The 25,548-nt window shown below is 41.7% G+C and overlaps 1 protein-coding gene across 3 annotated transcripts in view; it reads right to left on the reverse strand.

Moving 5' to 3' along the window:
- Window positions 1–25,548, reverse strand: part of LOC148030408 (uncharacterized) — an 82,014-nt gene that overhangs the window by 1,597 nt on the left and 54,869 nt on the right. For all 3 annotated transcript variants that reach the window (XM_087686731.1, XM_087686730.1, XM_087686732.1), the window contains exon 10: window positions 131–196. In XM_087686731.1, coding sequence (XP_087542857.1) covers window positions 131–196 — 66 coding nt within the window. The remainder of the gene's footprint in view (window positions 1–130; window positions 197–25,548) is intronic.

A 25,548-nucleotide genomic window follows, 5' to 3' on the forward strand; every position in this document is an offset into this window, starting at 1 on the left:
TTTTGTTTTCCCTTGATGTTCAAGCAATTATGATGCCAAAATAACTTTAACTGGATGCAGAAGGGCATATAATTTATGCTAGATACTGTTTTGCTTCATTGTGTTATTTGTTGAATGCTAGACACAGCACCTGTATAGAGTTCTGCCAAAATGCATCCAAAACTCCAAATGTCAATCATGGTGTCATATGGTATGCCTGTCCCAAAGTGCTCTATAAGTCAGTCTCTTCTTTTTTCCTCGTAAAAGGTAATTGTATTAATTACGAAAAAAAGTACAAGATTGCAAGGTTACAAGATACAGGATGGCTCTAGGCCATTGTGCGTTAAATATGAGACATCGTAGTGAAGGTATAAGGGAAGCAGAGTGACTAAAGGGGGGGACTGACAAAACTGCAGTGTGCGAAGCAAGCAGATCCTACTCAATAAGTCTAGTTGCCAATAGAGAAGCCCTACAATGTATCCTTGCAGAATAACCACACCTTGCCACCCCAAATCTGGCAAATTTGAGCCCATAGAAGCAACAAGGGAGGATTTGGCAGCATTAATATCGAGACCCGATGCATGTCCAAATAATTCCCAAATATCGAAAGCTTTGCGAAGGTTAGAAGCATCCACTTTTAGTTACATGAATATATCATCAACAAGCACCCTCTCTCACATGCCTAAGGTGATCCAGCCACACAATGAAGGAAAGAAAGTAATATATAGGGATGCCAAGTCTGTGAGAGTGCGCAATGGAAGAAGGAACACGAACACACACACACACACACAGAGCAGAAAATGAAGGAAGAAATACTACACTGTCTGAAGATCAGCGCTGAATACATTGATGGGGACTGATCAGTGCATGCATGCAGCCCAAGGCATCAGTGAGGGCACCAAATTAGGCTGAGATGATGGCAGCACCACGCCGGAGAGTGTCTGGAAGCTGGAGTGTGCTGAAATCTGCAAGAAGAAGTAAAAAAGCCAAGTGTAGGCTGTGGCTATAAATAGCCAAACTCCTCCACAACTAGCCGACCTGCTAAAATAGGTGATATGATGCAAGAAATGCAATGCAACTGCACATAAAAAATAGGAAAATAATGACAAAATATCCCAAGCAATAATGGAGCATGTAGGCATTGTCACAGGGTGGAATCCAACTGACAAACAGAGGAAATGCATAAGAAATGTGCCTAAAGTGGAGGAAATGCATAGAAATACACACTAAACTGTCAGAGCTCCAATGTTTCCATCAGACTCTGACAAGAGCTCACAACTAGGAGATGACAGACTGACATGATTAAATAGGGTAGACTAATAACTCCTCTTAGATCCTAGGAGTGTTTGAAGACCCAACAATCTCATATAATGAAGCATAGAATCCTTGGGCAAAGGCTTCGTGAAGAGATCCACTGCATTGTCCTTCATGGAACAGTAGGCCACCGCTAGCTCAGAATCCATGATCCACTAATGAACATAGTGATATTGAACCTCAATGTGTTTCGTGCGGGTATGAAACACCGAGTTCTCTGCCAGAGCAAGGGCACTCTGGTTGTCCTCACGCACTTCCGTAGGTCCTGTCATTGGAAGGCCAATCTCCACTGCCATATGATAGAGCCATATTGCCTCCATAGCCGTCAAGCATAGGGCACGATACTTGGTCTCTGTAGAAGAAAGGGCCACAATAGGTTGCTTCTTACTACTCCAAGAGATAGCTCCTGATCCAAGGGAGAAGGCATAACTTGTAGTGCTCCGTCTCGAATCCACATCACCTACCCAATCAGAGTCACTCCATCTAGAAAGAGTAATCCCCTCTCCATACATGATCCTATAGGATCAAGTCCCTTGTAAATATTGAAGAACATGCAAGGCTACCCTCCAATGATCCTATGTAGGAGTCTTCATAAAAGAAGATAATAGAGCCACCACAAACGAAATATCAGGCCGAGTTGGATGAGCCAGATAAGGGAGCCAACAAGGCACCTGTAGCGAGTAGCATTTGAAAGGCGATCTCCTACTGCCACAAGCTTGGACTCAGGGTCCATGAAGCAAGAAATAGGCCGACACTCCGCCATACCAGACTCCGAAAGCAACTTAGAGATATACCTATGCTGCAAGATAAAGATGCCCTGTGCCATTTGATAAAATCATAAATCTCTAATCCAAGGAAGAAGTATAGGATCCCAAGATTTGTTATCTTAATCTCTTGTCTTAGAATATCTCGAGTTTGATCAACCTCCGTAGAAGCGCTCCCAGTGATGATAATATCATCCACATATAAGATAATCAAAACACACATGTCACCCTCAACTTGATAGTAAAGGTTAGGGTCATGACTTGATCTCTGAAAGCCACTGTCACAAAAGAAGTGATCAATCCTCTGGTACCAAGTTCCAGGAGAGAGCTTCAGGCCATAGAGGGCTTTCCGCAATTGCTAGACACGGTCCTCCTTCCTGTGGACAAGAAAACTTGGAGGTTGGGAGACATAAATCTCCTTCTCAAGGATGCCATTCAAGAAGGCAAACTTGACGTCCTTTTGATAAACAGGCTAGTAGTGGTGGGCTGCAAGAGCCAAAATAGTCCAAACTGGCCCTCTGTGCAAAACCCTTGGCAACAAGCCTAGCCTTATGCTTGTTCAAGGAACCATCTGCAAGATACTTGGTCTTATAGACCCACTTTACACCAATCAACTTCCATTGCCGAGAACGCAGAACCAACTTCTAAGTCTTATTTCGCTCGATAGAATCGAGCTCACCCTGCATAGCTTGTCTCAAAGATCCTGTGCAAGAGCCTCATCAACTGAAGCAGGCTCATTGTCATGGAGAATTTGGATCATAAGAGCATAGTTCACACAAAGTGAACTATCTAAACCAGCCATCCTCCTTGGATAGGGTGGTAAATAACTTGATTAAGTACTATTTACAGCAATTAACAAATTCACAAAACTGAAATGCACCCTTTGCCATATAATCTTGGACATTGGACACCCTATTGGCCTCAAAAGTGGCACCCCTTTCGGTATTTATTTAACTTAATTTAAGAAGAAGTTGATGTAGAATGGGATTTGCCCAACCCCTTTCAGTATTCCAACTTCCCTTGCTGTCCAAAATGACTAGCAAGTCTTCAGTCTGATTTGCCCCTTGATTCCGGCAATCAATTGGCCTTCACCCACTTTGATGGAGATAGAAAATGCCCCAAATTCATTGATTTTTTGGCCCCTCCACCTGAATTTGACTAAAAACAACTTTAACCCTATTGAATCCAAGTCTTGGAGCTTCCAATTTTTGGCATGCTTCTCAAGGCTGTTGCTAAACCCTAATTTCTGCTACATATTAGGGTTTACAGTAGAGAAACCTGACATTTCTCAATCTCCAGTGATCTCAATGTTATAATCTTTGGAGCAAGCTTATAGAAAGGTTGGGAGATGAGAGAGAATGTTGAGGAGAGAGAAAATTTAGACTTTCTTTGCAAGGAACTGAAGAAAATCTGCCATTTACTGCTACTGCCCTGTCTCAACAGCTTGTAGATGCAAAGAACTGAAGAAAATCAATCATTTATTGCTGCTATCCTGTCTCAATAGCCGGTAGATGCTATCACTTGCTGTTGATTGGTCTTCTCCTATCCCTGGCTGCCTTAGAAGGTCCTCCAATGGCTGCAAATCAGACCAACAACATCTCCTCCCCATCTCTTGCAGACATAATACACTAAAATGCCTCTCTCCAACCTTTAAAGACGTTTTTTAGTCTTGTATGGGCATTTTTTACAAGTGACAGCCTTCTCAATTGGTTTTTTCGACATTATCCATGATTAAATATTACTTTTCAGTCTTTAAATATTGAAAATTAATCTAATAATTATTTTGGTGCCCTGAAAAATAATCTAACTGGCCAATAATTAAATTGGCTAGGCCATTCCCGAGTGTCTCTACACCATCTTTGACCATCACATTGGCATTGAGTACCATTAAACGCCACTTTTCTAGTGTCACCAACTAACACTTATGGCCAAATGAATGACCTAGGCCAACAACTAGCACCAGATACCACCAATTACCTATGCAGCATAATTTACAACAACTTTTATCTTTGATATCTTGTGATTCCCTCAGGTCCTAGGCTTATAAATTTACTCTAACCACAGTTACACCTCACATGTGCAACATTCACTTAACCATATGATTAAAAATTAATCCACATATTAAGAGAGGTTTCAAAAATATATGTCCTCATGATACTATCCCACTGGGCCTATAAACGAGCTGATTTGCATGGACCTGTAGGAGTAGCAAGGAAATGAGTAACACTTGCATCCTCCATGACCCGCCAATACCACCGAGAATTGGTGATAGGCTCATCATGTTGCGAGAGAGGCTATGAAGCCTCCGATACTTGCAAAGCACCTATCTAAGAAAGAGCCTTCCCCTCACTAAGTGAAAATATATTCTTCTTGTCCGAAGGAAGCTCCCTTGCTGACGGTAGTGTATCCCCAAAAGGCTGAGGGGAGCCAAAGGGTAGAGGTACTCTTTGAAGAAATAGAGAAACCCATCAGCCATGGTAGAGAAGCTGAATGAGAAGGAGAAGGAGGTGGAGGGTGTCACAAATATGCCAAGATCAAGTGTACGGATTAATTCTTGCCCATGCCATATAAATCCACACCCCATGTGAATCGGACATCCTTGAGCTAACCATGCGAATCCACCCTTGCCATGTCATCATAAAACCTTCTAAAAGATATGCCATTTCATCGCTTGCATCATCGATGATGTTATCGTGGAACATTCTAGAAGATCTTTAGCTCCCCTCCAATACCTATAAGAGGAGGGGCTCGCCATACAGCTCCTCAGTCTTGCCAATGCCAATCTTGGGAGCTCAAGGAGTCGAGACCTCCAAGTAAGTAACTTCGAGTTCCAGTTCTAGTTCTTGTCTAGTCATGGTATCTAATCTTGTTTTGACTTCTATTATACTCCTGTTGTTTTGTCACCTTATAATCTCGTAGTATGAGATCTTATCTAGTATTGTCTTGTATCTTGTTCATTCCCGTGGAGGGAGATCTTGTAATTCTGATATATTGTACTCATACCTACGGTCCCGAGTTGTGGGATCCTTCATATCCTATCAAGTCCTGTTGTCTATACGTACGGTCTTGGGTTGTGGGACTTTTTGTATCTTGTTAAGTTATCATTGTACCTTGTGCCCCTACATGGGATTATCTTGTAATCAGAATTCTTGTAACAAATCTTGTATCTAGTCTAGTCTCTCGAGCACAGTCTAGTACTCCCATAACAGTCTAGCAAGACTACTTTCTAGCCCTATTGAGCACCATGGAGGCGACCCTTGAAAGAATCTTGGCCTCCCTTTAAAACCTCCAACAACAAATTCAAGACTTGAATGAACAACAAGCGCAACCTCAAATAGAACACCCATGCATCTAGGTGTGCTGCGCTTCAAGAGATACACAACCAAATTTGAGACTTGCAAAACAACAGAGAAAGTGGTTAGATGATTCCACATGTTTACCAACCCCCAACAAGAGAACCCAAGATCAGCATGTTGCCAGAGAAGTTCAATGGTGACCGTTTAAAGTTTAGGGGATTCTTGCAACAAGTAAATCTCTATATCTGCATGCAACTAGATAGGTATCCAAATGATGCTTCCAAGGTGGGATTCGTTGGGACTTTGCTTTGTGGTCAAGCTTTATCATGGTTCGCCTCAATCTTGGAAAAGAATATGCAAGTATTTCATAAGTATGAGGCATTTCTTTGAGAGCTCACTTTCACATTTGGAGATGCAAACACTGGTCGAGTAGCAGAAACAAAACTTCGGAAGCTACGACAAGGTAACTGCCCTGCCTATGCTTATGCATTTGAATTTAGGCAATTAATCTGTGATCTCACTTGGCACAAGGAGTATTTTATCAGCCAATTCAGATGGGGTCTTTGAGATGACATCAAGGACCTCATGCTCACTATGCCTGAGGCAAAAACACTCAAAGATTATATCATGTAAGCCATCCACTGTCATAATAGATTGTTCGAGAGGAAGAAAGAAAAGCAAGAAGAATTAAGGCCTTGTGAATGAAACCTAGCCCTAATTAGAGAAAAAACCAAACCCAAACGGATGCAAATAGATAATACCAAATTCCAGCCCTTGACCCCACAAGAAAAGCAAAGACAAAGAGAGAATCATCTATGCCTATATTGTGGAAACCTTGGATACATTGCCCTAAATTGCCCAAATAAGAGGGCAAGAATCCCAAGAGTTGCTACAACCATCCTCTCGAGCAAGAAAACGAGGATATCCGGACGTAAAAAAATGAGACCATACAACCGGACCTTGATATAAGAAAGGGTCTCTTGATTCCAGTCATACCCATGGAAACTTTTCTTGTCATAGTCTAAATGATCCTGCTGAGAAAGACCCTTTCTCTCAAAGCCTTAGTCAACTCCGGGGCCTCTGCATGTTTCATTAATGATGGCTTTGTGAATAGATACCAAATTCCAGTACTCCAAAAGACCAACCCTACACCAACTGAAGTCGTGGATGGAAGACCTCTAGCATCTGGAGATATTACCAAGGAAACCCGACCACTCGTGGTATTTCTTGGCAATCACAAATCTCATGTATGCTTTAATGTCATATCCATTCCCACAAATCCAATCATCCTTGGGATACCTTGGCTAAAGAAACACAATCCAGAAATTGATTCGGTTAAGTAAAAATTACACATCATGAAAATCAAGGAAAGCCGATATATCTAGGAGCCAAGGCCTTTATGCACACAGCAAGGCATGAACCGACCTATATGATATATCATATACTAGCCTAAGAATCTAGTAAGGATGAGTTAGTCAAGCTACCAAGCCAATATCAAGAATTTCAAGATGTCTTTGAAAAAAAGAATGTAGATCTCTTGTCCGAATATAGACCATGTGATTGTGCTATAGAACTCCATTAGGGGGCTCAACCACCTTTTGGACCCATCTACAGGCTATCCCCTGATGAACTAGCTGAACTACGGAAGAACATTGATGAGAACTTAGCCAAGGGGTTCATTAGGCACTTGAAGTCTCCTACTGGAGCCCCAATTCTGTTCGTGAAGAAGAAAGACGGATCTCTTCGAATGTGTGTGGATCATTGAGGACTCAGCAAGATAACAGTCAAGAATCAATACTCTTTGTTGTTGTTACCAAAGCTCTTTGAATGCCTTGGAAAAGCCAAGATCTTCACAAAGATTAATCTACGAGGGGCTTACAATCTTGTACAGATCAGAGAAAGAGACGAATGGAAGACAACCTTCTGCACAGGTATGGTCACTTCGAGTATGTTGTTATGCCATTCGGCCTCACCAATGCTCTTGCAGTGTTTCCAGATATGATGAATGATCTCTTTCGAGAGCATGTAGATGATTTTGTAGTTATATACTTGGATGATACCTTGATATTCTTAAAATATCCAAAGGAGCATCAAGGATTACTCAAAGATAGTCACACCACTCATTAGACTCATAAGAAACTCAAAGTTCTCATGGACCCCAGAGGCCGAGAAGGCCTTTCAAACCCTAAAGACTGCTTTCACCATTGCCCCAATCCTAGTCCACCGAGATTCTACCAAGCCATTTTTCTTGGAGACTGATGCATTAGACTATGCCTTAGTAGCCATCTTATCCCAACATGGAGATAATGGTCATATCCATCCAGTGGCATTCCACTCAAGGAAATTCTCTCCTCTAGAGATAAACTATGAGATCCATGACAAAGAACTTCTTGCCATTATAGATGCCTTTGATACTTGGCGTCATCATCTAGAGGGTGCAACCCATAAAGTTATTGTCTATACAGATCACAAAAATCTAGAATACTTTATGACAACCCGCAGCTGGAGTAACTTCTTATCTAGGTTTGACTTTGTCATCACCTATGCCTAAGACACCAACAATGCTAATCAAACGCTTTATCAAGAAGATCCTACATGGCACCTAAGAAGAGAAAATAAGCTTTTGATCTACAATGAGCAATATTACTCAAGCCAGAGTATCTCTGACTAGCAACCATCTCCAATTGTCACCAAGACGACCCTATCTAGATCTAGTTAATCCATGAAGCCCTGCCGCATGATGATTTGGCCAACAATGTCAAGAGAAAAAATCAAGAGGGAAAAGAAAATGAAGTTTGCGAGTTTCAAGATATTAATGGATTGTTATACTATAAGAATCTACTTTACATCCCTCAACGAAAGCCGAGACTTCAGGTACTCCAACAATGCCATGACACCCCAACAACAAGACATTATGAAGTTAATAAGACCTTAGAGCTTATTTCAAGAGATTTTTGGTGGCCCTAGATGTGGAAAGAAGTTAAGGATTATATAAATTCATGTGATACTTGCAACACGGCCAAGGTACCTTGTCACAAACCACATGGCCTCCTGCAACCCTTACCCATTCCAACCCAACCTTGGTCTTCTCTATCCATGGATTTCATAGCTGATCTTTCCAAATTGGACAAATATGACTCTATTTTTGTTGTGGTAAATAGGTTTACAAAAACGGCACGTTTCATCCCTACCACCAAGACCATCACAAATATAGCTACCGCTAGACTCTTCCTCACATACATTTTTAAATAACATGGACTCCCAAACAACATCATCAGTGATCGGGGTTCCCAATTCATATCTAGTTTTTGAAAGAGCCTTTGCAATCTCCTTGGAGTCCAAGTTAAGTTATCCACAGCCAATCATCTACAGATTGATGGTCAAACAGAATGAGTAAATCAAGTCTTGGAACAATATCTCCGTCACACTATCAACTACCATCAGAATGATTGGTTTGAGCTCTTTCCCTTTGCAAAGTTTGCTTATAATAATAGTATTTATGCATCTACCAAGCAAACTCCTTTCTTTGCAAACTATGGCCAACATCCAAGGATGGATGTACATCTCTCCAATCAAGTAAAAAACCTTGCCGCCCGAGATAAAGCTCAATATCTAGCAGATATACACTAAGAACTCAAGCAACAAATCCAAAAGGCTCAAAATCAGTATATGCACTATGCGGACCAACATCGTCTCCAACATCCAACATACAAAGTCGGTGATAAAGTATGGTTATTCATGGATAACCTCCAAACAAAAAGGCCCTTCGTCAAGCTAGACCACTAGAGATTTGGGCCCTTCACTATCGTAGCCCAAATCAACCCAGTTGCTTACCAACTCCAACTCCCCAACCAGCAACATGAAGATCCATCCAGTCTTCCATGTTTCCTTGCTCTAGCCATACCATAGCTCACCACTAAGGAGGGTAGAGATCTAATCTCCCACCACTTGTCCAAATTGAAGATCATGAAGAATTTGAGGTCGAGCATATCTTAGACTCAAGGATCTTCCAAGGTCATTTGGAATACCTTGTCACTAGAAAGGATATGACATCAATGATTGCACATGGCAACCTGTAGAATATCTCCAAAGAGCATCTCTCAAAGTTAAAGAATTTCACAAGAGGAATCTAGCGAAACTTGGGCCAAACCACCAAGCCGCTCCTTGTGGAACTCGTCGCTAGAGAAGGGGACAATGTCACAGACATGCCATGATCAAGTATACGGATTAATTCTTGCTCATACCATATGAATCCATACCCCATGCGAATGCACCCTTAACAAGATATCGTTGAGCCAACCATACGAACCTATCCTTGCCATGTCATCATAGAACCTTCTAAAAGATATGCCATGTCATTGCCTGCATAATCAATAATGTCATTATGGAACATTCTAGAAGATCTTTAGCCACCCTCCAACACCTATAAAAGGAGGGACTCACCATAGAGCTCCTCAATCTTGCCAATGCTAGTCTTGGAAGTTGAAGGAGCTCAAGGAATTCCAGTTCTAGTTCTTGTCTAGTGATGATATCTAGTCTTGTCTTGACTTCCATTTGACTCCTGTTGTCTTGTCACCTTGTAATCTTGTAGCACAAAATCTTGTCTAGTATTGTCTTGTATCTTGTTCATCCTTGTCGAGGGAGATCTTGTAATTTTGATATCTTGTATCCATACCTACAATCCCGCATTGTGGGATCCTTCATATCCTATTGAGTCCTATTGTCTTACCTACGGTCGTGGGTTGTGGGACTTGCCGTATCTCGTTAAGTTATCATTATACCTTATACCCCTACATGGAATTATCTTGTAGCAAATCTTGCATCTAGTCTAGTCTCTTAAGCACAGTCTAGTGCTCCCATAACAATGGGTGTTGAGAGTTAGGCAATCACATCCATTTGTATGCCTCCTTATGGAGCATCTGGGCAAGGGAATTACAAGCAACTGGGGAAAGGTGCCTGAATCCCATAGGCACAGTGAGGAAGAGTGCTACCATCATGGAACTATAAAGCTATATGCTTGACTATCATTTTCAATGCAATGCTATCGTACCTTATTCTTTCACTCATCTCTTTGTCATCTCAAGATTGTGGTTAGTCTCACCTCTTATGCTTCTTGTCTAATCCATATACATCATACTTGTTCATGAGCTTCAACCTCCATAGCATAGCCATGCTCTAGATCCATGTTTATCAACAGTGAGGGAGGGGGAGGAGCCGATGACAACGGAGAGGTGCAAAGAGGTAACCTGAGGGGAGAAGAGGTATAGAGGGTGGGGGAGGGGTAGTCAATGACAAAGAATCATCTCCACTAGAACCATCAGTCGGATCCTTGGAGGCCACAGCCTCATCGAAGATCCCATCCCTACTCACCTCAATCTTCTGCGTTGTCAAATCATAGAGCCAATATCCCTTCATAGTAGTGTTGTACCCCATGAAAAGGAGCTTTCTCGACTTAAAGAGTCGAGCTTGCTTTCGTCAGAATTGGATGCAACAATGGAAGCACAAACATGTGTTGAAATAAATTGTTGAACACAAGACAAGAGAAAGAAAAGAAGAAATGCTGAAAAACAAAATACAGATGAGAACTCAGATGTATGCTGGGGAAATGAAATCCATATATCCAACACGAGACAATCGCATATAGCAATGAGTCACTGGCTATGTGGGCACCGGTATCGACTTCTCTCTCTAGCAAAAGATCCATACGTGTGATGATGAGTGACTGATTAATGAGGAGGAGCCTGAATAAATAGGAGAAAAATATGTCCTCAATATGATCAGGTCGGCCAGGATTTAATGTTGGTCCTCCAGCAATAAATGCTAAATATGACCAAAATTAAGACCATAAAAAATGCCTAAAATAATCTAAATAATGCCCAACCCTAAAGCATACACAGACTCACGCATCAACTGACATATCTGCTAACACCCTCTCTCAAATCATGGGTGATTTGATACAGTACAATGGTACAATGATAATGAATCATAAACCATACAACATAGAATCACCAAGTAGAACCATGGATATCCAAGCAGTGTGGGCGCACAAGCCACCACCAAGGTGCCTCGGAGAAAATCGGATATCGATGTTGATTGTACTAGCACCTAAAAATAGAGAAGATCATAGCATATCTCTAAGTTTGTCGCAATGTCTCTCGGTAGTATACATGAATATCCTGTCAAAAATGCCTTTGGAACATGTGACCATGGATTCTTCGCCTTTGGCCAGACCGCCAAAGTATCCCCTCATGTGAGCTCATGACTAGAAACCAATCCTGTTCTCTCTCATACAACCCATCATGAAATTGGATGTCAATACCTGTTCCAGGATTTGAATCTGCCAGACTTCGATCGATGTGTCAAGGACATCCCTCTTTGGATCCTCTGCATTTGTATAGATGTACAGATGAGATGCAGCTGCCCCATCTATCCACCCTCTCACACTCCCTCTCTGGTACTAGAGAGTCATGAGGGATGCCATCATCACCACCACTAGTAAGTAGTAGAGAAAGGAGCCATCAATCCCTTCCTGTGATTCGAAGAAGCTAATCCTTTCCCCACCTTGGCCCTCTCTTTGGCCACAGGATCAAAGTCAAAGTCTGAGGCAGATGATGACTCGTTGGAGGTATCTGCATCCCGCTTCGTCTTTTTCTCCTTTTGCTTCCTCGAAGCCGCTAACTCTTTGCATTCCTTCCATAAATGACATTTCTTCCCACAATGGTAACATTGGGTCTTAGACTTCTTCTTCTTCGAACCCCTCTTCGAAGCTGCAAAAGCCTCACTAGAACCTCCATAAGAGGATGAAAGCTTTCTCTGTAATTGCAAAGATGCCTCATGCTCAAGTGGCATTGAGGTCATATGTGTAAAATTGATAGGAGTTGATGTGCAAGGAGGAGCCATCTGTAGAATAAAAGAGAATGAGAGAAAAAAAGGTACTTGGAGAGGAAACACAACCAAACCACAATCACAAACTGCAAAAATTAAGAGTTCACATGCACTAGTCATCAAAATCTGACCAAAACAAGAAAAAATCTGCTGTAAAAAGTCAAAAGATAAGCTAAAAACTACCCGAAACAGCAAAAATGGCTTGATGATGTAGTTGCCCAACCAAGAGGAGATGCAAAAACACCAAAATGCAGCTTGAACCCTGCCACCAACAAGAGAAAAACTGTCACAAATGCAGGCTGAATCAGAAACGCACGCCGCAAAGGGATTGAGGCAAGCTGTATGGATGCTGATGTCAGCAAACACAACATTAAATGCAGGAAAACACATTGCCTTGATCCTGAAATCAGCAAAAAAAACACAGCAAGAGCACAGATCCTGAAATCTGATACCATGTCAAAAGTGGATGCAACAATGGAAGCATAAACATGTGCTGAAATAAACTACTCAACACAAAACAAAAGAGAAAGGAAGGAACACTGAAAAACACAATACAAATGAGAACTCAGATGTATGCTCAGGAAATGGAATCCCTATACCCAACACGAGACAGTCACATACAACAGTGAGTCACAGGCTGCGTAGGCACCGGCATCGGCTCCTCTCTCTAGCAGAAGATCCACACGTGTGATGGTGAGTGGCTGATTGAGGAGAAGGAGCCTGAATAAATATGACAAAAATATATCCTCAATATGATCAAGTCAGCCAACAATAAATGCTAAATATAACCAAAATGAAAACCATGAAAAATGCCTAAAATAATCTAAATAATGCCCAACCCTAAAGCATGTACAAGCTTACGCATGAGTTGACATATCTGCTAATAGATCTTCCTCTTCTTCTTGTCCACATGTACAAATGCATTGCACCCAAAGATGCAATGAGACACGGAAGGATTTCATCCAAAGAAAGCCTCATATGGAGTTGTCCTGCAAAGCTGAGATAGGAGAATGGTTGCAGATGTGAATCCTAGTCGCCACCATCTCACCCCAAAGGAAATGAGGTAATTCTCGATGCTCCAACATCGATCGGGCCATCTCTAGCATGGTCTGATTCATATGCTCCACAACACTATTCTCAAATGGTGTATTCAGATGGGTGTACTCCACCTGAATGCCATGATCCCTACAAAACTGAGAAAAGAGGTGAGAAGTAAACTCTCCACCATAATTGAATCAAATACCACCCACCTATCGAAGCTCCCTATAATCACATCTCCTCTCAAAAGAGTTGTGAGACAAAAGCTCCTCACTTGAGTCATCAAATCCTTGAAACTAATGGTAAGACATCTTCTAAACCACCAAGGGTCGCTAAGCTGAAAACACAAATGTAAGCCCACCAGATGTTGCCACCTCCTTCATAGATGGCTGCGTTTGCAGCAAATGCAAGGTTGAAGTGGAAAAAGATGGCCCAATAGAAAAGCAAGAGGAAAAAATATCAAAAGCACAAGGAGAAAATTTAAAAGTCTAAGATGAGTGCAAAAGGGGAAAGACGCATCTTAAATATAAAAGCGTACCCTAAATCCTTGTAAAAGAGCGTCATGCTCCCTCGTGTGCAATTTGTAAATGTAGACAGGCATGAGTGAAGGAACAATGTAAATAGGAAGGGATTAGGGAAAGAGGGCCTAGACTAAAATGGCTGGTCATGTAAAAAAGGATGGGCGCCCAACGAGGAGGAAGCGCGTGTATAAAAGGCAAAAAGTGAATGAAGAAGCTTATTCTTGTGTGTGGCCAAAACTAGCTCTCTTCTTCTTCTTCTTCTTCTTGTTTTTACTTATGCTTGTGCTTGAGAGAGTGAGTGTGAGGGAGTGAGTGTGTGTGAGGGTGAGGGACCGTGGTGGAGAATCTCTCAATCTTCTCCTCTCTTCTTCTCTTCTCTTCTGTTCTCTTGTCTCGCGCACGACGATGGAGCTTGGAGCTTGGAGCTTGAGGATTGAGCTTGCTTGAGCTTGCACCTTGGATCATGGAGCTATTGAAGAGCTCGTGGGAGGAGACAACTCAATCGGACATGAAGGTAAGCTCACTGCACCCGTAGGTGGGAGAGTGCGCACGGCTATGTGAGAGGTAGCCATTGCACTTGTCTTAAAACACTTGAAACGATAAGCAGTCCGTGGGTCTTGGCAGTCGAGCAAGAGCTCCCACAGTTTGGTTCTGTTGCCAAGACCAACAAATTCAAGCTTTGAGTGCTTGCGCACTCCAAATCGAGTATTGAAGTGGGGTTGGGCACGCTAACAAAGTCATCATTGATGGCAAGGTTGTCGAATAGGGATTGATAGACTATGAGACACCTATCGAAACAGTATGTGCTCTGATACCATGTCGAGAGATAATAGGGTTTGCAAGGAGAAATACAAAGTGTACGACAAACACTATGACAAAGAAAACTCAAAACACAGAAAAAGAATGAAGAATGATGGCACTGAATCATATTGAATGAATCATGTTGATACAATGGAGCGGAGCTTGGAGATGGCTGCATTGTCCTGGCTGATCAAGCGCCAACACCTAGAAGAGATCTGCATTGTGAAAGGAGCAAAATGTAGTCCTTTGGGCGAAGGTGTTGATGATGAAGAAAATAGTTGGTCTATGGAAGGGAGTGAAATGCAGTCCTTTGGGCAGTGAAATGTTGGAGTAGACACTAGAAGATGAAGAACAAGAACATGTGAGAGTGCACAAATAAAAAGAATCACGAATACAAAGAGAAGAGGAGAGGAGAAGAGAAAGTAGGAAGAGAATATAAATTTGCATTGAACAATGAAGGAAAGCTGAATACAATGAGAGCTGGACAATACCTGCATGCAGCCCAAGGTGTCCATGAGGGCAATGCATTAGGCTAAATGATGATGGCATCACCTATGATGGTGATGGAGATGGAGAGTGTGCAGCTTGCAGTCCACAATGGAGACAGAGAAAATTGCAGCCAATTGTCAGGGAATTTGCAAGAGAAAGAGAAGAATGATTTGCCCAACCAAGCCAACTCCTATAAATAGCAGTATATCTGAAAATCTGGCTGGCTACTGATCTGGCCGACCTGCCAGAACTGGCCAACTGCATTAATGTAGTTCAACTGCAGTAAATGTAGCAAAAATATGATATGGCAGGCTAGGAAAAATTGTAGCATTTCAAGGGTTGGACAGTAGCTGGTAGGGCAGCACAAACACTAGAAATGCACACTAAATGGAGGAGAAAACAAAGTCAAAGCTCCAAGTGTCCTTGTCAAACTCTGGCTAGGGCTCACAACCGGGAGATGATAGACTAACAAAATAAGACCGGCTAACATCCCCTCTCAAATCTTGGGAGTGTAGTTGAGTGGGACTTGCTTGTGGAAAGCCGATCTCCACCAACATCCGTTGGAGCCAAACTGCATGTGGAACAAAGGGCATGATACTCGACCTCTATAGAAGAAAGTGCCATAGTAGGTTGCTTTTTACTGCTCCATGAGATAGCTTCCAATCCAAGGGAGAAAGCATAACCTTGTATTGGATCATCTCGAATCCACATCACCTGCCCAATCTAGGTCGCTCCATCCAAAAAGGGTCACCCCCTCTCCATACATGATACTGTAGGACTGAGTCCCATGTAAATAGTGCAGAACGTGCAACGCACTGTCTAGTGAGCCTAAGTAGGCGTCTTCATAAAAGAAGATAGTAATGCCACCACAAAGGAACTGTCCGGCCAAGTGTGAATGAGCTAGATTAACAAACCAACAAGGGCAGTGATGATGGGCCATAAGAGACAAGATAGCTTAAATAGTAGACATCTGAGATGTGTCTTTGAGTAATCCAACCTTACCCTCTTGGCAAAGCCCTTGGCAACAAGCCTAGCTTTATACTTGTCCAAGGATCCATTGGCCAAGCACTTGGCGTAAAGAATGTGCAAGAGCCTCATCAATTGTAGTAGGCTCACAAACGTAAAGAATTTGTGACATGAGATCATAGTTCACACAGTGCGAACTCTCTCATTGGGCCTCTAATCTAACTGATCTGTGTGGGCATGTAGGGATAGCAAGAAAGTAGGAAACACTTGGTTTCTGTGTGAGCTATTGATACCACCTAAGAATAGTAATAGACGCGAAGGAGGCTCATTAGCTGCCGGTATTTGCAGTGCACTTGTCTGGGATAGGGACATCCCCTCACTAGATGAAGGTAAATCCCCCTTATCCGAAGAAGAAGACTCCCCTTCTCATTGCTCAACACCCTCGAAAGAAATCTAAGGGGATGGGGATGGAGTAGAAATACTCGAAGATGAAGTAGTGGAAGAAGAATGAGCTATCAAAGGAAGAAGAGAAGCAAGTACAGAGGGAGGAGTCGCATATAAAGAATGAGTGCAGATATGTAAACTTGGAAGGAAGGGGAGGGGCTGATGGTGGGAGTGGGTCAATCGATGACAAAGAACCACCTACAAAAGCACCATTAACAAGATCTCTAGAGGCCAAAGCCTCATCAAAGATCACATCCCTACTCACCTCGATCTTTCTTTTCCTCGGGTTATAAAGCCGATAGCCCTTTGTGGTCACACTATAGCCCCTAAAGATGAGTTTCTTTGACTTGGAGTCGAGTTTGCTTCTTCTTTTTTGCTTGTCTACATGGACAAAAGCATCACATCCACAGATACAAAATGGAAAACTCAAGGCTTCTTTCCAAAGAAGGCCTCATAGGGAATCATATCTTGTAACGCGGAGGTTGGAGACTGGTTGCAAATGTGAACTGCAATAGCCACTACCTCATCCCAAAGGGAGTGAGGAAGACTCCTATGCTCCAACATGGATCATGCCTCTCTAGCATGGTCCAATTGGCACACACCGCCACACCATTCCAAGATGATACCATATATACGGATGGGAGTATTCCACCTGAATGCCATTGTCCTTGTAAAACTTAGAGAAAAGAGGTTAGAACAAAACTTGCCACCATGGTTTTCTTGAATGCCTTAAACCTTGAAAGACGTTTGTATTTCCACAAACACCTTTCAATCGCAGAAGTTGGAGTACACCTTGCTTTTATACTCTAGAAAATAAGGCCACACATAAGGGATAAAGTTATCGACGATTAGCATCAAATACTTGGCCTTCTCAATGGAGGCCATCATAGGACTATACATGTTGGTGTGGACAAAATCGAGCAGTGTAGTAGCCATGCAAGAGATAACCTGTGGATAGGGATACCTATGCCACTTGCCCCTCAAATAGCTAGGGCAAAGAGTGTGAATGGAAGGGAAATCGAGAAGTTCCTCCACCATCTTTTGAGAAGCCTGCTTGATAGCATCAAAGTTTAGGTGTCCATATTGGGCATGCCTAAGTAGCCCTAGCTCGTGGAAAGTCCTTGCAACAAGGATTGTGAGCATATAAAGTCCATCCTGCTATATACCTATCCACAGAACCACTCCTATAGAAGCATCCTCACAATCATTGCATACTATATAATCACAATGCGGGTATCTAATTGTCTAAAACTGTGAACAAACAATAGGTTAAAACCCAAATGTGATACATAAAGAACTATGGTGGAAGAATGTTGTCAATTCGGCAATAGTGGAATGGTTCCCACTCCACGAACAAGTATGGAAGAATTGTCACCAATGGTGGCAATTCCCCCTCTCAAGCTCATGTCTTGAAGCAAATCCTATCGATCAGTCATGTGGGAAGAAGCTCCACTATCCACGAGCGAAGGCTTCTCCATGGTAGAAGAAGCAAGTATGATATCCTCCTCCTTAAACACATGTATGAAGATGAACTCACGGGTAGCTAGGATAGCCTTTGAATCCTTAAACCTTTCCTTGGGTTTCAAATGGGGGTACTTCTACTAACAATTTTCCTCCAGATGAGAACCCTTCCCACAATGTGGACACTTGGGCTTCTTCTTATCATCCTTATTTTCCTCTTTCGTGTCGTCGTGTTTCTTTACCTTTGGCTTCGCCTTTCTTTAGTCCTCCTCAATTCGTTGTGAAAGCCTTCATGGAGCCAGATCCACTAGCTCCTATCTCTTTGAGCCGCTCATCATGCTCCAAGACTAGTGGGGCTAGCTCCTCCCAAAGAAGAGTCTCATGGCTCCTACCTCTCTGAGCCACTCGTCATGCTCCAAGACTAGCAAGGTTAGCTCCCCCCAAAGAAGAGTCTCATGGGTCCTCAATGTAAGAAGGCTGGTGTAGAACGCATTGAACTTTGGAGATGGTAGCTAATCAAGTGGATCATTGCAATATCCTCTAAAGATATAGTCCTCTTGAGGGATACAAGCTCATCCATCATGTCCTCTAGTTTGTTGATGTGATTCTTCATAGGAGAGTCATTGACACTGAGCATCAGAAGTTTCTTCTCAAGAGAGATCCTGTGGGCAAATGTCTTCTGATGGTACAAAGATGTAAGCTTCTTCCAAACATCTTCCCCCTCTTTAACCTACGAATATACACTAGGACAAAATCCTGTAAGCTAATGAAAAGGAAGAATTGGGCTTGAGAGTTGAGACAATCCCATAGGGCTGCACAATCCATTGATGTTTCCTCATGGGGATCCTTCACGGGATGGGATATAGGTAGGGTAACAAGCTCCCAAAGATTGAAGTGTCTAGGATGCATTCCACTTTACATTACCAAAGTGAATAGTTGGAACCATCTACCTAGTCCTCTTTGGATAAAGAAGGGAGAACAAATACTTGTATAGGGTGCCATGTTAGGCAGTTTAAAGCTAGTAGAGTGATCTTTGTGTGAAACATGGAGAGAGAGGGAAGAAGGTAACTCCGAATGATAAGACCAAACAAAAGGGCTCAACAACCTCCAATCTTTATGATAATCATGCTACCGTTTAGAGGATGATAGAAAAGCTCCTTGTCTATATCATCAGAGTCTTGGAATCGAGGATCCGACATCATCATATAACTTGCAAACACACAAAGGCTGCTATGTTTTAATGTAGGAGAGCCCAAATGGAGCGAAAATCAGACACTCCTGCAAAGGGAGAGTTGTGGATGTATCCCACCTTTGTCGAAAGCACTCGTCCATCGCAGAAAATTTGTGTTTATGGCAATGAACAAGAGGCTGAATTTTGAGTTTTCAGCAACAATGTAGTCTCCTCTTTGGCTGGACCATGTGAGAGTGTGCAACAGAAGAGAATCGCGAACATAGAGAGAAAAGGAGAGAAGAGAAAGTACGAAGAGGAGAAATTTGTACTGAACAATGAAGGAAAATTGAATATAATGAGGGCCGATCACTCCCTACATGCAACCCAAGGCATTAGTGAAGCCATCCGATTAGGCTAAATAATGTTGATAGCACCTATAATGGTGACAAAGACGGTGATGGTGATGGTGACAAAGATGGAGAGTGTGCAGTTTGCACTCCACGACGAAGATGGAGAAGACTGCAACCAAGTGTAACCAGCCTTTCTTCCATGGATGGGTGGTAAATCCCTGATTACAACTAAATTACAGCAGCAAACAATTAATGCAAATCTGAAAATACAAATTTACCTACTGATCTTGGACATTGAACACTCGATTGGCCCCAAAATTGGCGCCCCTTTCGGTATTTCTTTAGCTTTATTTAAATATAAGTTGATTTACAATGGGATTCTCCCAATCCCTTTTGGTATTCCAGCTCCCCTTGCTGTGATGAATCACCAGCAAGTCTTTAATCCGATTTGCCCCTTGATTCGGGCAATCAATTGGCCTTCACCCGCTTGGATGGAAATGGAAAATGCCCCAAATTCAATTATTTACTGGTCCCTCCACTTGAATAGGCTAAAAACAGCTTCAGCCCTGTTGAATCCAAGTCTTAGAGCTTTCAATTTCTGGCACAATTCTCGAGGCTGCTGCTAAAACCTAATTTCTGCTACACATTAGGATAGCAGAGAAATCTGAAATTTCTCAACCTCCAAGGGTCCAAATGCTGAGATCTTCGAAGCAAGACTGTGAAATGGCTAGGGATGAGAGGAAAAGCTATAGAGAGAGAAAATTCAGAGTTTTATCGCAAAGAATGGCTGAAAATCAATCAAATATAATTGCTGCCCTGCCACAACAGCTTGTAGATGCAAAGAACTAAAGAAAATCAGTCATTTACAACTGCTGTCCTATCTCAACAGCCTGTAGATGCTGCCTCCTACTGTTGATTGGTCTTCTCCTGCCCTTGGCAGCCTTAGAAGGTCCTCCGATGGTTGTAAATCAGACCAGCAACCTCTCCTCCCTCTCCCTTGCAAGCTGAATTTATTGAAATGCTTCTCTCCAACCTCTAAAGACAGTTTTTAGACTTGCATGGGCATTTTTGACAAGTGGCAGCCTTCCCAAATGGTTTTTTCAGCATTTTTTATAATTAAATATTAATTTTTAATCTTTAAATACTAAATATTAATCTAATAATTATTTCGATGCCCTGAAAAATAATCTGATTGGCCAATAATTAAATTGGCTAGGCAACTTCCGTTCTTGAGTGTCTCTGCACCATCTTTGACCATCAGATTAGCGTTAGGTACCATTAAACGCCACTTCTCCAATGTCACCAACTGACACTTATGGCCAAATGGATAACCTAGGCCAACAACTAGCACCAGATACCACCAAGTACCTGTGCGGCATAACTTATAACAACTTTTGCCTTCGACATCCCGTGATTTCCTTGGCTTCCGAACTCAAAAAAAAAATTAACCCCAGTTGCACCTCACATGTGCAACATATACTTAATCATGTGATTAAAATTAATCCACATGTTAAGTGAGGTTTCAAAAATACATGTCCTCATCACATCCCTCCCCCTTGAAATCCTTGCAATTGTCCTCGATTGCACTACCAAATGCATCAAAAGCAAAGTACTACATTGGGATTTCCATAGGGCATCATAGTCAACACAACATTGCCCACTGCTATTCAACCATTTTATATACCCAACATATGCTGAAAATTTACCAGGCAACATAACATAACATAAGACTCACAAAGAATCTCAAAAACATTGTCAGATTATCATGTGACATGTCTCTTTCTCATGAGCTCAACTCATCTGGCAAAACCAAACCATAGTATAGCAAAAACCAAGCATAAACCATGGCTAAAACATCAATGGCATCATAACATATGCTGTTGTCCATGGAACTAGATGTAAACCATTGAAAACTGAGCATAATCTAATCATAAACCGATCAATTGCTGATCTGAGAACTGATCACAAACTGCTGCAAATGTGACCCCAATTTTATCACAAACTCATTGCAAAAACTGACTAACAATCAGTGTAAAAACTGATGCACAACTGATCCAAAAAGTGACCATAAACGGTTTTTAAACTGATCAAAAACTGAGCTGAAACCGATCAAAATTTTTGTCTCAAAATTGAGACAAATTTCAAGCTAAATTGATCATAAGCTAATGCAAAAGTATAGTTCCAATGGCCGAGTGAAACTCATACTCGTCTGCATACATTTCACAGTGACTAGTACACTAAGTAGTGACCTCATGGCAAATATACTGTCAGCACAGTACCTTGGATGCATGCTGAATACATCCGAGATCCACTATATACGAGAGCTGTCCATAACTGGAGGAGGGGAAGTGCTATCTCCCCCTTGAGCATCAGGCAATACTCTGGACCCTTGCTCTACTGAACTTGGCGAGTCCGAACTAACGTAGGCTCTAATTGAAAGGCGTCTAAGTAAAGATGCAACAACTAAGGATGGTCTGCCAAGTCATTCTCTTCCATCCATTTAGCATTCATTGGTGAATAATTCTGAAATTTCATTAAGTATCTCGTGGAAACTTTACCTTTGATCTTTCTTTCCTTATGTGCCAAAATCTGCTTAGGTACCAAAATCTCATCTAGCTCCTCAACCTCAAGCTGAATTTCAGCAGACATATCCTCTGGCACATCACCATGAAAAGGCCTCAACAAACTGACATGAAAGGCATTGTGTATCCACCAATGTGGAGGTAATTTCAGCCGATATGCCACATCACTGATCTTCTCCAACACCTGAAAGGGCCCATAGTATCTTATACTCAACTTCAGATACAACCTTTCTCTTCCTTTCATCTTTTTCAACCTTGCCTTTTCAAAATGCAGCAATACATAATCACCCTCTGCAAACTGCAAAGCACATCTGTGGCAATCAGCTGCCCTCTTTTACTTTTCTTGCGATCTCTGAAGTGCATATTTTATCTTTGCATTGGCTACATCCAAGTTTTCCACATAACGATCAACCTCAAAGATCTTATCCTTAGTTTATAGAATAGGTGGTACTTTCTTGCCACCCTCAATCACCTCAAATGGAGCTTTGCCCGTAGAACTATGCACTGTGTTGTTGTAAGCAAACTCAACCAAGGGCAAATACTACTCCCATTGTGTCTTGTGGCCTGAAACATAGCACCTCAAAAGATCTAACACTCTGGAATTTGCTTCCTTAGACTGACCATCTATCTGCGAATGGAAGAATGATGAGAATTTCAGTGTGGTATCCATATTCTCAAACAAGCCCTTTCAAAATAAACTGGTCATCCGGGGGTCTGAATCACTGATGATTGACTTTGGCATACCATGATACTTAAAGATGTGCTGCAAAAACAATCGTGCCATATGATCAACCTTTATTTTCTTTCTCACTGGAATGAAATGGGCTTGTTTGCTAAACCTGCAAATGATAGTCCATATCCCATCATTCCCTGTAGGTGTCTTAGAAAACTCAAAAATAAAGTCCATTTCAATGCTTTGCCAAGGCCTATTTGGAATAGGCAAGGGTTACAATAAACCCAGCATCTTTTGCCTATCATGCTTTATCTTCTGACATACGATGCATGTCTTAACAAACTGTTCTATATCATGCCTCAAAGCTGGCCAATTAAAAAAAATGCTCCACTGCCTTGACCGTGGCATCAATACCTCTGTGTCGTGCATACGGAGAAACGTGACTTTCAGTGATAACTCTAGGCCTTAACTGCTTTATGACACATAGTTGTCCATGCATCATCAGAAATCCATCTCTTAGCGCAAAGTGTTAATGCCTTTGGCCATTGCAAAGCTGATCATAAACATTAGCAAAGTCCAATTCAGCAACATATTGCTCTTTCATGGCATCCAACTGAGTGTGATAAACCATGCTAACGGCCAAAATTTGTGGCTTACGTGACAGTGCATCAGCCACAACATTCTTTTAACCATCAATATGTACAATTTGAAAATGAAACATAGAGAGAAAATTTACCCATCTCATATGTTTCTCTGACAACTTTGTTTGCGTCAGAAAGTACCTCAAAGTCTGATGGTCTGTCTGCACTGTAAAATCAGCCCCCAACAAATAATGTTTCCACGTAGACAGTGCATGAATTACAGCCAATAGCTCTTTCTCATAGACCTGCAAATTCTTTTCTGCACTGTGGAAAATTCGGCTCTCATAAGCCACAACTTGGCCGTCCTGCATAAGAACAGCCCCAATGTTATTACCACATACATCACATTGAACTATGAATAACTTCCTTAGATTAGGCAACACAAGCACAGAATCTGAAGTCATCTTTTCCTTCAACTTTTCAAATGCTAAAATTTTCATTGTTGCCCATCTAAATGGCACATCCTTCTTCTGCAAGGCATACAATGAAGGTGCAATTTCAGCAAACCTGTGTACATACTTCCTGTAGTAAAAACATAAACCCAAGAAGCTGCGGATCTCATGCATATTCCTCACAGGTGGCCATGATCGTATTGCTTCAACCTTTGTAGGATTCATGCGAATACCATCAGCTGATACAATATGCCCCAATAAGTGGATTTCATGCAAGAAAAATTCACTTTTCTTATCATTGATAACCAACCTATGGTCACACAGTTCATTGAACACAATATCCAAGTATTTTCTATGCTCCACCTCGTTTTTTGAATAGACAATCATGTCATCAAAGAAAGTGCCCACAAATCCTCTATGTGGCTTGAAGATACGATCCATCGTCCAATTAAAAGTAGCAGGAGCATTCGTAAGTCCAAAAGGTATAACAAGAAACTTATACAATCCAAAAGATGTCCTAAAAGTTGTCTTAGGCACATCTTATGGTCTAATGCGTATCTGCTGATACCCACTTTTCAAATCTATACCGCTAAATATGGCTGCTCCTTACAATCTATTCATAACATCATCAATCCGAGGAATAGGAAAGCGATTCTTTATTGTGATCTTGTTCAAAGCACAATAATCAATGCACATACGCCATAAACCATTCTTTTTCTATATCAAAAGCACTGGAGAACAAAAAGGGGATGAGCTAGGCTGAATCAATCCTTTTTCTAACAGCTCATTTACCTCACTTATAATCTCCTCCTGTTGGCCTACATTGACTTTGTAGGGTGGCTTATTAGGTAGACTACTTCCAGGGATAAGATCTATGCCATGATCTTCTGGCCTTTCAAGCGGTAGTTGCCTTGGAAGTGACTGAGAGAAGCAATCAACATACATTTTCAGAAATGACATGCAATCATTCTCTAACTTAGACATGTTCCCAACATTCTCACTATCATATTTATCCTTAGTAAAAACCAAGTACATTGAAAGATGATGTTTCATTACTTTAGAAATGATAGCCTGCAAATACAAAAGGGACAGATTCACCTTTCAACTTTACATCAAGTGTGAATACCTTTCCCTTATGCTGAATAGTGATCTTTTTTGCACGAGAATCAATCACTGCATACATTCAGTGACACCATGGCATACCAAGCAATACATCACAACCCTCAAGTGGAGCAATGAATAACTCTTCACTGTCCACATATCCTTGTATATGCAACCGAAGCTTTCCAATGAGCGGTGTGATGGGCTCTGCATGGCTCTTACATGCCATTCCAACTTCCCCCCATGGGTCCCATCTCATCCTCCCTGATGCTTAGATGGGCGGCCATGTCAACAGAGATGAAGTTGGCTCGTGTACCATTATCAAAGAATATCAATGCATGTTGATCCGTAATTTTGCCCCATGCTCTGTACAACTCAGTAGCATCATCATTGGGCTGATCACTAACAACATCGAGCACCAATCCCACTAGTGTTTTAGGCTTCTTTCCTTTAGAATCTCCCTGATTTTCTGATTTACCAGCTTGCTACTTATTGGGACAGTCCCTTGCAATGTGTCCCTTCTATTCACAAATAAAATATTTATTTGCAGCCATCAATTCCCTATGTTGTGCCAATGTTTTCGAGCCCTTTCTTTGTTGTTTTGGCCTCTTTTCAAGCTGATTTTCAAATTTGACCCTCTTCTCAGTCTTAAACAACTTTTTATTTGACTTCTCCCCACT

The sequence above is a fragment of the Lygodium microphyllum genome, chromosome 10 (assembly GCF_053477565.2).
Source record: "Lygodium microphyllum isolate KBCC chromosome 10, Lygodium_microphyllum_v1.1.10, whole genome shotgun sequence".
NCBI lineage: Eukaryota > Viridiplantae > Streptophyta > Polypodiopsida > Schizaeales > Lygodiaceae > Lygodium > Lygodium microphyllum.